The sequence below is a fragment of the Numenius arquata genome, chromosome 2 (assembly GCF_964106895.1).
Source record: "Numenius arquata chromosome 2, bNumArq3.hap1.1, whole genome shotgun sequence".
NCBI lineage: Eukaryota > Metazoa > Chordata > Aves > Charadriiformes > Scolopacidae > Numenius > Numenius arquata.
The window spans coordinates 67441659-67457883 of record NC_133577.1 but is presented as its reverse complement, the minus strand read 5'-3'; the positions used below and the strand labels follow the sequence as shown (position 1 = coordinate 67457883).

The following is a 16225-nucleotide window of genomic DNA, read 5'->3' as shown; positions in this document are numbered from 1 at the left end:
ACTAGAGGCTAACAAACAGCAAAAGCAGTATGAGAACATTGCCTTCACACCAAACCACACATGTCTGTAGAATACTTGTATCAGTCTGAAATGTTATGAAAATTGCTGTTATGAAAACACAGCACTTCTTCATATTTAACAGAAAATTCGTATCTCTGGTATTTTCTGACTACCTTGATTTACTGCAGTGATCACCATACAAGGGTATCACATTGTTCATCAGTGACTTTGAGGAACAGTAGAGGTGATCTTTAATGTTACACATTAGAAAAACAAAAGTTCAAATATGTAGCTGCAATTCTTTCCCAATGTGCTCCTAACAAACAAACAAAAATAATAATAATAAAAAAAAAAATCCAAAAACCAAACCAAAAAAACCCCAAACCAACCAAACAAAAAACCCTAAATTGATATAAACTGATATTCTTTTGCAGCTCACTTGCATCAGAAGATGTCAAGAGTAAGCTATTGAAGAGACACAATTTTTTCTTTCATAGTCATAAAGATAAGGCAATTGTCCATGCTTAAACAAATACCACAACAATCTAAAGTGTTTTGTGTTAAAAACAGGGAATCTTTCTGGATGCAAACATTCAGAGGTAAAATTTAAGCTTATAAGAACTGCAGATTAGTACTACTTTTAAATGGATGTATTCATATGTAATACCAGTACATACCTACAGTGAGCATTAGGATGGATAAAGGTGACAAATCACAGAACAGACATCACAAAACAAAGAGGCAGTCGCATAAAAGTATCTGTGCACACAGAGAGTTCATTACCAGCACATTCAGAAAACAGCATGCCAAGACCGGTATCTCTTGTCCAATATTCAATTTGTAAAGAAGAAACTCCTGATCTGGAGAAAATCCTTCTCTGCAAGGCTACGGATAGATTTCCCTCTAGGGAATCCCAAACGCATATTCACCTTTACCTCAACATCCACCTCATAACAAATGTATGACCTGTAATAGCATAGGGACTTATTACAATGTCAGATAGCAGAGCTAGGGTAAGAGGTTACCCTCTTTTTTCTTTCCAAGCTACTTGATCCAGTCTTCACAGATATAACACCACAATCTGTACATATGCTAAACGAGACCAGTGACAAAGCCATTTAGACCATGATTTGCCTGAATTTTGGAGGGAGAAGAAAGACATTTCAAATGCAACTGTTAAATCATAAAGGTTTGTCTGTTCTTACCAAACAAGCCCACATCTCTCTCACAGGAACATCACGAAGAGATTAAAACATGTACATCTTACACATTGATTTTCTTTCCCCTCAAAGATCTAAATGGGCCTTATAAATATTAATTTAGACCAACATCCTTATGCAATAATATCATTATCCCATTTTAAATTTAAAATCTGAATCCCCGGATCAAATGCAACCTACAGCAGAAAGGCTCTGCCTTGACTCAGAACACTCTAATTACAAAACCATCTTTTATACCTGTAAAGTTGCAGAGCAGAACAAAATAATATTTTATCCTACATCTCAGAATCAAAGCATTCTGAAAAGTACTAGAAACTATACATTGCCCAACGCATGTAATATAAAAACACATTTAAAGAGACCAAGTATGCCATTTCTAAAAGACTGCCCAGAGACTCTCTGAATTCTCCTTTGGATGTCTGGATGTTTTCAAGACCCAACTGGATAAAGCCCCGAGCGACCTGGTCTTGAGCTCAGAGGTGGCCCTTTTTTGAGGGGAAGGCTGGACTCGAGACCTCCTGAGATCGTTTCCAACCTGAATTGTCCTACAATCTCTCACAATCCAACACACTCTGGATTGCACGCTAAAAGTTCTTAATTGTTATGAACCTGAACTGTGTTCTCTGCTTGCGGCAATGATGAAAATTGGAGCTTAAACCTTTGAAACTGCACGATATTAGTAACTCTTCTTCAGAAATCAAAGGCTATAAATAGTACATAAAATAAATACTGTAAACAACTTCTGATACCCTGACTTACTATTGCTAGAAATAGATTCCAAAAAGTTTACACACAATGAGAATTAATTATAGCCCAAAGCTTATCACACCATCAAAAGCCTGTGTAATTTTTACTGTCTACATCAAAAAGCTAAGATTTATCTTATGATCAGAAGGTGGATATGCCCCTGCTGCTCTTTCATAAGATCAAAAGCACTAGTTAGCGTAGAATAGGCATTTAAACTCTTAAGGGACAACTGAGATTACGTTCTTCATCTGCTGAAAGATAATACAGAAACACTACGGAAGACACAAGCTTCAAACTAGACAGCTTCAGAACATTTAAAGTGTTGCTCTTGATGCATATGGAATGTCCCAGTGCAGGCCAGGTAGCAGCTATGAGCTACAGAATGTGCCCATTAAATTCTGTTTGTATCTACTACAAGTTTGTTTTCATTTCTCTTTCTTCCGCTCTATTCAGAACTTACCTATTTCCTAACCTCCTTCTAAAAAGTCACATACTCATCCCCTCAAGGAAAAACCTTATTTATACAGCAGCAGAGGAGGGGAAGAAACACACACAAGCAAATCATACTCTCTACACTCTAGACATCATTATCATAATCAAAATGCTTTCTTTGGCCTGCTTATCTCAAAAGCATTTCCTAAAAACAAACAGGAGAGCTTAAAACATTAAAGATATTCTGAATATCCAAAAGATTTTGAGTTCATGACATTTATTAAATGGACAGAACAGATGTGACAACAGCCGTGTTTTCTTCCAAGTAAATTTTTAAAAGCACACGAGTTCTAAGATTACAACAACTGATTTTTCAATCAAATGAACAAGCGAGATTGTAAGTCTATTTCCTACTAGGCAAAACACAGTCTTGGATCACACTTACCATTTTCATCTCCAGCTGTTTTCCGACCATCCTCTGGGGAAACATGCACCAGCTGTAGAATAAGGGGTCTCCGGGTGACAACTCCAGTACCTCGTGGGAGCAGATCCCTCCCCACAAGACTTTCCAACACAGAACTCTTTCCACTGCTCTGAAAATTAGAATACAGCTACATGATTTTCTTAAACACCAAAATGCTGTCATATTTCAGCTTTAGCCTGCTTTCCTCACTCCTGCAAACAGTGCTCTATTCTGTCCTGTGCCATACAGTGCCCAAAGGAGCATCTGATAGACTCACTGCATCTAACACTGTGGCATCACACTGCATAGGCACCAAAGGACATAAATCTGCTTTAAATGTCTAATCCTGCTATAGACACTTAAAAGCCATGTAGATAGATATATTTTCTCTCTCTTAAGGCTAAATTAAACATGTAATCGGTTTCAGAAAAATTAGTATTCTATTTAACATCTTCTATCCCAAATATTAATCTTTCCAGAAAGATTTTTGAAAAAGAAAAAATTATTTTTCTTTATAATGCTCAGGAAGAAATTCTGTTTCTTCTATTATGTCATTATCTAACATCTTGCAATAACACTTCACTCAGACTAAGCAATTTAACCTTCTGCTAGTATTAACATGGACTGGCCATGTTAATACTAACAGAAGCATTATATAAAAACATATTAACTATGTACATTTGATTACAATCTTACTTTCTTTTCAGGTTTTTTTTGTATAATGTATTGTATCAGCTTCATAAGTGCAGACATTGTTTTATACTCTAAATATATAAACAAACATTGTTTTATACTCTCTCCCACTCTCTCTCTGTGTATTTATCTATATATTTGTAAGTATTTACAATTGAATTGACCGTAAACATCTGTCTACATAATAAACTGTAAGAAATTGTGAAATACTTAAAGGCTGTGAAATTACAATTTCACTTTGAAAGTCTGCATTTAAGATGTTCTTCTGTAGCATTTTTGGATAAAATGCAAATTGGGCTACACGGTCCAGTAAGCAGGTGTAGACACATGGGTTTTCAAGACTACCGCTATGCTAAAACTAACAATAGACCCAGCTATGTCACCATAATACTTTGAAAGTCTGACCAGTAAGAATTTGTCTTTTTAATAGAACTGTATTAAACTCTTCCAGTTTTCTGCAGCTGGAAAGTCAATATGGGCATGCCATGAAAAAACCTGCCCTGACAACCATTGCCATCAGCTAGGAAATATTTCTATATTAAAGCTACTACCAAACAATTCTCTTAAAAAAACCCAAAACCAACAGATGCTTCTGACAGCTAGAATGTGCATTACTGCTATACAACCTCAATTCAGCTCACCAGTTCTGAAAAGAACAGATTCGAGACTTCAAGTAAATCATGAGTACATAACCTAGTATAATATGATATAAAAGCAATGTTGAATATCTTTTACATATCATACATTCAGTGACATCTTAGGTGACTTTTCTAAAAATGAAAAATAGATCAGCAGAGATCAAGCAACACAGCACTATCAGACAGCACAGTTCTACTAGTGTGGTAAGACAAGACAGGAACAAATTACATTAGCATTAGAACCTATTAAAATAGGACTTGTATGCAGAAGCACAAAATAAATATTAAAGTACAAGCCCAAACCCCTAGAACGCTTGAACAATGACAATAAATGAAAGCCTTCTTTTCTTCTAACACTTTACTGAATAATTATGCTTTATGGCACAGAAAAATACTGTTATCAACAATGTCATTTGTCTCAATAGATGAGTAACAAACCAATGCGGATTATGTATATTTTTCAAAGTAAATCTAAGTCAAATTTGACAGCAGTGAGGTCAACTGCCTAGAAAAAAATAGGGGGTAGGACAGGGTCACAGGAAACAGAAACAGAAAGATAGCTTTATTAAGACTTTTTTGCTTCAAAAGACTCCCCTAGAAAGTAAATAATAATTTTCTTCATCAGCTGACCTTCTCCAATCAACTCTGGGAACCTTCCATGCAAGGAGCTTCTGACAGGACATTGGGCACTGAAATCTTACCAAAGAGTAACCAAAGAATAATCTCACCGAAACACAAACTAGCTCTGGAAGCCTCCCTGAGCGAGCTCCCATTGTAGCACACTTCTGAAGAATTACTGATATTACAAAATGTGAAAAAACATAAATTTCAGAGCAACAAACAACAAACCACTTCTTACCAAACTTCATAATTTAAAACAAGTGGAATGCCTGCTTAAAAAGATGAGACATGATAAAGGTTTATCAGCTGCATTGGGAAAAACAAAACAAAACCACCAGGGTTTCATTTATTAAAAATATTTTTAACATCTCTTGAGCAAGATTTCTTACACATGGCTAGAATGATCACTCAGTCTCAAAGAACTGGAGGTGAGACTTAGATGAAGTGGTTTCTCCTGAGCATGTAATCCAAGTAAAGAAGGAATAGTAATAAATAGCTGAAGTCCTTAGCAAGGACTCATCAAGACAGGAAACCAAAATCCACGCAACAAATTGCTCCACGCTACTGCTCATTGTTTGGTTTTTCCAAGAGTGGTATTGCAGGAAGCTGAGATGGGGACACACTAAACTAAACTAAAACACTATGTCTTACACCACTCCCACAGTTATCTTTGGATGTAGAATGAACGATCTGGATCCTTTGCAAATGTGAAGTCATACATTAGATGAGACATTACAGTACTCCACATATCAGGAAATTTGTTTCAAATTGCATTACATTGCCTTATTAAAGCAATCTGCTCTTGGAACATAATACAGTATCTAATGACGCACTCCTTAATCTGGGCCGCAAACACATCCATTACCAAGAATTGCCTGGGAACGCGGTAAGGAAAGCAGTAAACACAAAGCTGATCTTTTTCTGCCAGTGGGGGAAAGTGAGGGCCTGTTCAGAATCCAAATTCAGTTCAGCCAGTCCTTCATGCACAGCTGTAGACAGAGACTAATACTGATGACCAAAGGTATCACAGAATTTTTAGAAGTAAGTCTGCAACAGCACCACACTTGTTTTGTCATCTTATTGGAATGCCTGGCACGACTTTAAGCACAAACTGAAATCCATAAACTCGTTTCATGACAGGTTCAGAAAAGCATTAAGAAATTCTAACCTTTTGTGACAGGTTTTCCTCTGGACCCTAATACCTAATGCCAATTTGAAATATCTAAGCTGTGGTATCTAGAGAAACTTTATATAGATTGTTCAGAAAAAAAGGGGCAAATACAGGAACATCTTGCTGTTGGTTGCTTCTTTAACCGTTGTGTCAAACTTCCATTGATGAGTGTTTAACACTGTGCTCTGTTAACCATCATCAGTCTCACAGATAAATGCCCCAGTTTGATGGATGGTAGAACCATTTTTCCCAGAAGTACTAAGATAAGAAGAGATCATGCACATAGGGACTTAAATACTTTATTTCAATACACACTCTGACAGTACACATGATGTAAATCTTATCAGCTTTCTCACTGCCTCCATAACAGTTCTCTTTTCATCATTGTCAACATCATCTTCAGGTTCATCTAAAACAATCAAGGATGAAGGGCAGAATAACAGGGAAATTATTATGTACTTACTTCTACAAATTAAAAAGCTGAAATCTATAAGAACTGTGATCCACTACAAAAAGTCAGCAACTCTGCTGTTTAACAGTCCTAATGATCTTGCTTCTGCCTCCCCTATCCTTTATTTATTCTTTATTTGTCCCCCCATATTTCAATTATGTGCACTTCTTAAGTATCAAAAGGCCTTTGCTCCCATCCATTACACTAATTCTTATGAGAAAATCTGGTTTGCAATCTGCTGTATTACTAACCACATTTTTCAGGAATTCAGAAGCAGCAGACAGTAGTGCATGACTTTATAATTGTCCAGCTTCATTAACAGCAACACTTCAGGGTTGCTGACAAGCCAAATGGAAGAGACTGTATTGAAAATTTTGAAGTAACACTATGAACAGCCATTCACATTCATCCCAAACATTTACTTCACTGGCATTCTTATTCTTTTCCCAAGTCCTTTCAGGGCTACAAAGATGATGAGGGGCCTGGAGCACCTCCCTTACAAGGAAAGGCTGAGGGACTTGGGTCTTTTTAGTCTTGAGAAGAGAAGGCTGAGGGGGGGATCTGATCAATGCTTATAAATACTTAAAGGGTGGGTGTCAAGAGGAGGGGGCCAGTCTTTTTTCCGTGGTGCCCAGTGACAGGACAAGAGGAAATGGGCACAAACTTGAATATAAGAAGTTCCACCTAAACATGAGGAGGAACTTCTTTACTTTGAGGGTGGCAGAGCGCTGGAATAGGCTGCCCAGGGAGGTGGTAGAGTCTCTTTCTCTGGAGACATTCAAAAACTGCCTAGACAAGTTCCTGTGCAACCTGCTCTAGGTGGACCTGCTTTGGCAGGGGGGGTTGGACTAGATGATCTCCAGAGGTCCCTTCCAACCCCATATCATTCTTTGATTCTGTCCTCATTAGCATTCCTATTTTTAGAAGACTCGTGCCCTGTACTCAACAGCATGCAGAGATGCTTTGTCCATAACCAAAAGAAAACCCTGACCCAATCCTCTTCCACTATTGATAGTTACCCTCCACTTTGATCTCCATGTATAGGTACAAAGGCTTAGAAGGCTGGTGAAGAAAGCACCACATGTCTCAGCCTTGTCCATAGCCACTGTCTCTAAATCACCTGTCACAGTCAGCAGCAAGCCCATATTTCCCATGTTTCTCTTTTTTCTTCTTTAACTGCTGATGCAGTTCTGGAAGTTCTTGTTGCCTTTGATGTCTCTTACCAGTTTCAACTGTAGTGGAATGTTGGCTTTTTTAATACCATCTCTGCATATGCAGGCAATATTTTTATATCCTTGAGCAAGCCTGTCCTCATTTCTATCTCCTGCACAAGTCTTCTGCGTTGATGCTCAGTAATGAGTTCCCTCCACACAGCTCTCCTTACATGTCTACTCACCTTCCCAAGCATTTGTATGGACTAATGTTTTGTGCTCCAATGAGGTTGTGCTTAAAGGCATACCAGATCACTTGTCCTGTAGCTCACTGGATCCCACCAGTTAGCTCAGTAAATAAATTGAATTTTACTCTTACTCTTATGAAGCCCACACAGCAAGAAGGCAATAAACACAAGACTAACCTGGAGTCTCACTGATGCACAAGAACCATGAGATTTTTTTTACACCCATTTGCTCATTGTTGCATATTTCAAGTATTATTAAAATAATAACGGGCTTCTATCAGCTGCAACAAATGTCAAGGCATCTTACAAGAATCTGCTGCCATTCCTCTGTCTGTCTTTAGACTTCATAATCACTTTGTAGAGCCAATGTAAAATAAATCATCTGTGGAAAAAAACCTTTATAAGGAAACAGGTCCAATAAACTACTGGGGAACTTCCAACAAGAAAGCAGGTTGAAAGAGGTGTAAACTTTCTTAATTGCTTTTGATATGACAAACGGATAATTTTTTTATTATCTGATCAAAGAGGAAAAAATTGCAAAGAACTCCCATAACACAATACAGATTTGCTGCAGGACAGCACAAAGAAAAAAGAGGCAGTTACATCAGTATTCCCTATGCCTTTTTCAGTGGCACAACAATAGCAGACATTTGAAAATGACAGTAAGGAAGTAGGAAGAGATTTTTCAGTGAGTTTTTCAGAGTTCCTGAAGAATTCTGTTAAGAAAAGCAAAGCATCTACTTTGATACCTGAGGCAGAATTTTGCAGTTTCTGTCATATAAGAATTCTAAAAGTCCTGCTGGCTACATCACGCTCTTAGCAATACAGATTCATTTTACTGAATTTTAATTCTGTAACTGGGAAATAAAAGCTAATGCATGTTTGCTGGGATCTCATCCACAGGAATATTACCCAGATAAGTGCTTTGAAAAGAAGTTCTCTGCAGTAGCTATCCTGGAAGAGTTCAGCATGCTGTAACTAAAGAGCAGCAAGATTTTTTTCTTTTCTCATTTTGCAAACATGAATTATTCTGAAATAATGTCAGCACACATGCAATTCCAGAGCAGTTCCACAAAGGAACTGCTTTGGTTGGAACAGCTATTGTGGCAAAATTTTCCTATGTGAAGCACGGACACTCCAAGCTAGGCTGGTTCTAAACAGCCAACAAATTTAAAAATGTATTTACTAATCAGAAAAGAATTTTGAAGTTATAAGCAGGCCCAATGAATTATTGTAAGACATTCTTTGAAACAAAATTATATTTCTAGAAAGATGCAGAAGAGCTAACAGGCTGATCCCAACTTGAGAAAGCAGTCAAATAAGCATAATGCACTGCTGGCTGTTGCAAAAATACATTTTCTCTGTGAAAGACCTTGTCTGGATTCCAAGACTGTTCCTGCTGGCCATTCCCCATTCACTTGAGCAGAAAGCTTTCCCGAATTAGTCAGGAAGAAACTGGAATCCACAAGAACTCCCTCCACAAAAGACACCTTATGTACAAGTATTAAAGACAGAATTTGCAAAGCTCAGTCAAAATTCTTCAGGAATCCTGTATTTACATCATATCTAAATGTAGATACATGCCAAACAACAGTAAATAGAAAAAAGATTTGCAGATGTATTCTTTCTCGATACATCAATTCCCATAGTCCTCCAATAATTCACTTATGAAAAAATACCTCATATAATATGAAAAAACAAGTACAGAACTTAGAAAAGTTAGATCATGGAACTGTGGTATTTGAAGATGCATGTTTCAAAGCCATATAGACTGACCTTACATAATATTGCTTATACTACTATGTTCATTACTTTTTCAATAAAATGAATCAAAAAAAAAAAAAAAAAGCCAATTTGTATCTTCAAATTTAAAAAGTTCTAAACAAGTTCTTTTTTAAAAGAGAAAGTCAGCCAACCTTCTGGCTACTATATGAACAAATCTCTTCCAAGAACTACACAGCCATTTTCTCTTCAAATTCTGCTTTAATATGCTTCCCCTTCAATTTCCTGAAAACATGATTCCTTTCACTGTCCCCTATGGACAAGATAAAAGATCCATCCATTCTAATTCAAACACAGTTTTTCCAAGAAAACCATGGCCAATCACAAGACGAACAGGACTCTGGCAGCAAACATACAAAACTAGTGGGAGGAAAAAAAAAACACAACAAAAACAGAACAAGAAAACCCACTTCATTCACATCCTTCCACAACCGTGTATTCTCTCCACTCTTCCAAGATAACTGAGCATTCACAAACAATAGAATCAGTATCTTCATTTAAAAGACACTTAATATTACTTTAATATTAAAAATTTGTAGAAATTAAAGGCAGAATCAGTTATTAGACCTATAATTTCGTTTTAATTCATACAAAGTTTGGCAGTGAAAATGCCATCCTTCCAATCACAGAAGCCTTCAGGACCTAAAAAGTACAACTGTTCAGAAGCCGAGAGAGCCCGTCAGAGAAAAGAAACAGCACAATGCCAAATGTTTTTTTGCACTATATAACTTTAGCAGCAAAATTTATATTATGTCTGGTAAAGACACACAGCTAATTAATGTCAGCCTCACTTTGCTGCTTGTCTGAAACAGACACCAGAACAGCCACAGCATGATTTGACAGAGGAAGGGATGGCAAAAAGCAAACCAGTTATGCCCAAAGCCAAACACAGTGAATGTCAGATATCAAAACAACAAAAAAACCAAACAGGAAGTTTGCAAAACATTTGGGAAAAAACCCAAGCTCTCTCCAGCCAACATAGCCAGCACAGCCAGCACTGAAGTTATGCTCTAGTTACATCCCCTTTTACAAATGCAAATACAAACATCCTTCCGCATCTGCTTGAAATCCCAGGAAAGACCTCTGGAGAAACAAACAAGCAAACAAACAAAAAACCCAAAAAGCACAAGAAAACTCCAAATCAACCCAGAACAAAAAATCAACAAGAAAGGAGGGAGAAAGACATTCCTGAATTGAGCTTGGCTTGGGGTTTTCCTGGTTGCTTGGTAGAAGGTGGGTTTTTGAACTGGATTTTTGCCAACACAATGTAGGATACATTTAATAAAATGAATAAGCCGAAGCGGCTTACATCGCTGTTCCCCTGACAGGGTCACAGAAGCTCTGTAAAGCATCTGAAGTTTAAGACCACAACGCCAGTCTCTCTCAAACCGGATGCTTTGATCAAGCATCCACTGGATTCTTCTTCTCATCCCAGTAGCCAGGACCATACGTTAGCTTCCCACTGCCATTAACTTCTTAACAGGCAAACTACCATCCTAACTGTTTAGCCTAACAGAATATGCAGTTATACATATTCAAATGCTCCATGGCAACAAAAATTGGTTTAGCGTTGAAATAGCAAACATGGTACTTAATGCTCATGTGTGAGCCAGTCACTGAGGCTAACCAAACAGCTCTTACAGATGGAAACAGACATAACAGTCTATGGTAACTATTGTAAACTACACCTTGTCTTTAAAGTCCCAAAATAGCATTAACTGAAGACTGAGCAAAAGTACTACATAAATGTACACCTGAAAGTTCATTTTAAAATCTCATTGTCAATTTCATTAGTTGCTAGATCAATTCCACCAGGATGCCTCCTCTAGAATCAACACTACCAAGTGCAAATAAAGCCCACAACTTGTTTTTATAATGTTAGCGTTGGAAAACTTTGCTAAAAAACTGACACTAAAGTCTGTATATAACTAGGTCAATGACTTCTGGAAACTCAAAACAGATTCCAAGAATTAATGACCTGAAAAAAATAAACACAATTCATTTTTACACATCTCTAGGCAGAGATTGTTGGGTTTTTTTTAAATTTAACCTAAAACTCACACCCACTTTCATAGCACAGGCATTTCATTTTTATGATAGCATCTATATGCCCTTAATATACAAAAGGCCATAACTAACCAAACTTCTTTTCTTCTCCTTGCCTCCTTTTATCATAGTTTTAATGTGTTTTGTTGAGATACTTCAATAACACCTTGTTATGCCTTACAAGTACAGATCACAAACCATTTGTATAAAACACGAGGAGGTTGGGTATTACAGTATTATTGAACAAATATTGTTTATTTAGTATTCCCAGCCTGGATATTTTTTTTGCACTTCAGTAATACAGTTCTAAAAATGGAACTGAAATACTGAATTGAGGGAAAAAATAGAACACCTATCTGGGAATGGCAAAAAGCCCTAAAGTAGCAATAAAAAGTTGGCAGCCTGGGGGTGTCCTCTGAGTTCTATCAGCAGCAAACAGAGTCTTCAATTTTCTTAATAGACTCTGTACTAGAATACAGAAATAACTTACATGCTATTTATGTGGAGAATGAGGAGGAATTCTCAAAGGACTTTGTTACAGGAACACCACGAGAAATACTGCAAAAGGCCATATAAATGTGTAAAGTTTACTGAGAAATATTTTGCAATTAATACCAAAATCCATCTAGAAAGAGGAAAAAATTAAGACATTTTAATTGCTCAGAACACAAGGAAGATAGGAAATGAACCCCAGAACAACAAAGGAGGGGCAAAGGGGACATGGGAAACATAAAATATTGAAAGCTAAATTAAGGATTATAAGCAGTTTCTAGTTCTACGTACTCCAGAAAAAGAAAGAATTAACTTGATCAACAGAAGTAGAAATAAATGAGAACTGAAGAAAGACACAAGCACAAAACAATAAAAGGGTAAAGAAGAGATAGAGAAGACAGGTGAGAAAAATAAACAGCAAAAACTACTTCAAAAGCATTTTTCTTCTCACAGAATGAATCACATTTCTTCTCCTTGATAAATATGTAAAAAGATCATTTAAGAAAGCAACAGGCAAACTGAAAGCTCAACATGAGCCGGCAGTGTGCGCTGGCAGCCCAGAAAGCCAACTGCATCCTGGGATGCGTCAAAAGAAGTGTGGCTAGCAGGGTGAGGGAGGTGATTCTACACCTCTACTCCACTCTGGTGAGACCCCACCTGGAGTACTGCATCCAGCTTTGGAGTCCTCAGCACAAGAAGGACATGGACCTGTTGGAACAATTCCAGCGGAGCACCACGAAGATGATCAGAGGACTGAAGCACCTCTCCTATGAAGACAGGCTGAGAGAGCTGGGGTTGTTCAGCCTGGAGAAGAGAAGTCTCTGGGGAGACCTTACAGCAGCCTTCCAATACCTAAAGGGGGCCTACAGGAGAGATGGGGAGGGACTCTTTATCAGGGAGTGTAGCCGCAGGACGAGGGGTAATGGTTTTAAACTGAAAGAGGGGAGATTGAGATCAGATATCAGGAAGAAATTCTTTACTGTGAGGGTGGTGAGACACTGGAAAAGGTTGGGCAGAGATGCTGTGGATGCCCCATCCCTGGAAGTGTTCAAGACCAGGCTGGATGGGGCTTTGAGCAACCTGGTCTAGTGGGAGGTGTCCCTGCCCATGGCAGGGGGTTTGGAACTAGATGATCTTTAAGGTCCCTTCCAACCTGAACCATTCTATGATAGATTAAAAAAAAAAAGCATAAATCAATTAACAGAGAGTTACAGAAATCTTAAGTGGCAGCCTTTGTTTCCTACAAAGAAAAATACGGGTGCAAAATTCAAAATTGTTTGTGAATATTATTCAAAGAAGAAAAAGTAAAGACATGCCACACGTGCCAGTACATGGTAAGACATGGTACACATGCCAGTAGGCTACAAACAAAACAACTGTGTGAACAAACTTAAAGGCCACATAGCATTTAAGCAAAAATATCTCAAGAAACAAGATTGTTTCAAGGCACATTTCTAAAAACCATGGAAGCAAGCTACCAGCTGCAAAATCATCAGCTTTAAGGACATATTTGAGAGATGTCTAGCAATCTGGTCTACAACAAACTAACTTCAAATGAGTAAAATAATAAAATTTTATTTAAATTACTTTAAGACTAATTGCATGAAAAAAGAAACAAGTACAGAATTACCATGTCAATAAAGACAATTATGTTTTCCAACAACCCTGACTAAAAACAAAACAAAAGCCCAAGATACAGCTTGCTAGACATTTTGGTATATATTTCCTGGAATCTATAAAGGACTTTGTTTTGGCATGCTAAGAAGTAACATACTAATTCGAGTTTTTTTATGAATATACTGAATACAGCACTGAATGGATATTAATACTGATATCAAGTGCATATCAATACAGGCTTAACACTGTCTACTGTACACACTTAAGAAAAGTTAACTAGGACAAAGCTGTTTAAAAGGATGGTAATTAAAAAAAAAAAAGCCACTTCAATGCATTTCATGAAGTAAAATAGAAAAAAAAAAAATATTAATTGTACACAGAAAAATGCCACACTTCTGCCTTGCACTTTGTTGCAGAACTCAACTAAACAAAAATGAAAAACCCAACCAAAAAAATCAGCTTGCTTGTATGATTTTTACTGTAAAGGAGATTAAATGTCTTCCTAAAGCGAGGGACTCCTGTCAGCTACAAAAATAGCAAGTACCTAATATAGCTTACCAGTGCAAATTTCTCCCACACAATTCAAGTATTTTAGATCTATTTTATAATGGTCAATGAATCTATTGCATTTATATTGGTAAGACAGAATGACAGCTGGTTGCCTTACAACCAGTTCGACACTGTAGCTGGCCCCGAACAAACCTATTCCATGCTTCAGCAATGTGCAAGCTTCAACCATACAGCTCGTGTGTTTCAAGTCACATAAAGAAATCCCTGACTGCAGAGTAGATGGTATTACTGTCTTAGGTAGGCAGGCTATTGTCAAGTAACATCACACATTCAGTACACACTGAATTTCAAAGAAACAAGAAGAGAGCTCCATTAATTTCAAGTTTTAGTTGTATTTAACCTTTCATTTTCAATTCCCTTATGACTGCTACAGCTCTGGTCACACATGTTCTGCTACCAAAAGTTTTGCTGGAGAAGAGCACCCCATCTGAATAGCTCTAAAAGGGTCTGAGCTATCTTCGAGCCCAGCAGCTGTATTATCAGGCTGAGACGCGCACGTTTGTAACAGTAACAGCCAACAAAGGCTGGCTTCGCCGCACACCTTCATCAGCTAAGACAAAGAGGTCCAAACGGCAGGAAGAACCGGCAGAAAGGGAAAAGGATCCACGCCTGCAAGATGCCGTTCCGCTAACACATCCCTTTTACTCAACTCCTCCACTTCACGGCGGCTGCCGGAGAAGCGAAGCCACCGACTAGCGATGGCCGGCAACGGGCCCCTCTGAACGGGCGGTGCCACCCACAGAGCCCGGGTGTGAGGGGCGGCGGGCGGTGGAAGAGGCACTCCCATTCCAAATGGTGGGGAGCCAGGTCAGACCCCGGAAGGAATGGTGCAGGGAGGGAGACGCGGGGGAGGGAGACCCCCGCCCCGGCCGACCTCGGCTGCCCGCGTCCCCCCGTGCCCTTGGCGGAGTCGACGGCGGGTCAGCAGCACCGGAGGCTGCGATGCACGCCTCGGCTTTGCCCTCGGGGCGGCTGAAGGCCCGCGTCGCCCGCTTCCCGCGACCCCGGCCTGGCCTACCCCGCCCCGCCTCACCTGCGTGCCCACCACCACGATCTGCGGCAGCTGGATGATGTCGGCCCCCACGGTGTTGAAGACATCCTGCAGCTTGTTAATCACGGGGATCAAGGCCTCCATGGCGGCCGGGGAGGGGGAAGACAGCGAGGGCCGGTGAAAGCGTCGGCGGTGAACGGGCGCGACGGACAAGGGCTCCCCTCAACCGCCCCCTCCGCCTGCCGCCATTGGCGCCGGCCCCCGCGCACGGCACGGCACCCAGCAGGCTGTGCGCGACAGCCGGGCGCAACGCCGCCGCCAGGCATCATGGGAGTTGTAGTCCAAGGGGAGGGCGGTGTCCCCCAGATCGGGAAGGCAGGGTTTCTGTGTGGGGCCATGGGGGCATTTGAAGATCAGGCAGCGTCGTCGCCGCGAAGCCATTTCCAGATTTTACTCTGTTTTCGTAAGATAAAGCCGATCCCCCCTAGGGATCACCAGTAGCACCGCGGCCCGCAAGTTGAAGGGCAGTAAGTGGCCCGTGTAGGGGAAGGAAGCCACATCAGCGCCGGGGGTGTAGCTTTTGGCAAGCAGCACGGAGCAACCACGTTTATTCGAGGCACCGTGTTTTGAAAATCCTCGGAAAACGGGAAACAACCAAACATGTGCCCCCGGTGCCCTTCCCGCTGCTTCACCAGGTGTGGTGGCGCTGCTGCCCAAGCGGAGCAAGGAAAGGCGCTGACAGGGAAACGGCTCGGCCTGGCCGGCATCTGGCCTCACAAAGCCCAACAGAGCAGGCAAATAAAACTGCTGGGGGTGGGGAGGTAGCATTATGGAAGTCTCTTCAGGGGGAGAAAAGAACCAAAGAAGATGTGGTCCTATGAATTGTGCACCA

General features: G+C 39.7%; 1 protein-coding gene across 8 annotated transcripts in view; it reads right to left on the bottom strand.

Annotated features, from left to right (window-relative positions):
- Positions 1 to 15628, bottom strand: part of DNM1L (dynamin 1 like) — a 45090-nt gene extending 29462 nt beyond the window's left edge. For 3 of the 8 annotated variants that reach the window (XM_074169140.1, XM_074169136.1, XM_074169141.1), the window contains exons 1-2: positions 15376 to 15477; positions 2845 to 2992 (exon numbers count right to left, since the gene is read on the bottom strand). In XM_074169140.1, coding sequence (XP_074025241.1) covers positions 2845 to 2992; positions 15376 to 15477 — 250 coding nt within the window. Of the gene's footprint in view, positions 1 to 2844; positions 2993 to 15375 lie in introns of all 8 variants that reach the window. The other 5 variants (XM_074169142.1, XM_074169137.1, XM_074169139.1 and 2 more) reach the window with 4 other exon arrangements.
- Between the last annotated feature and the right edge of the window lie 597 nt (positions 15629 to 16225).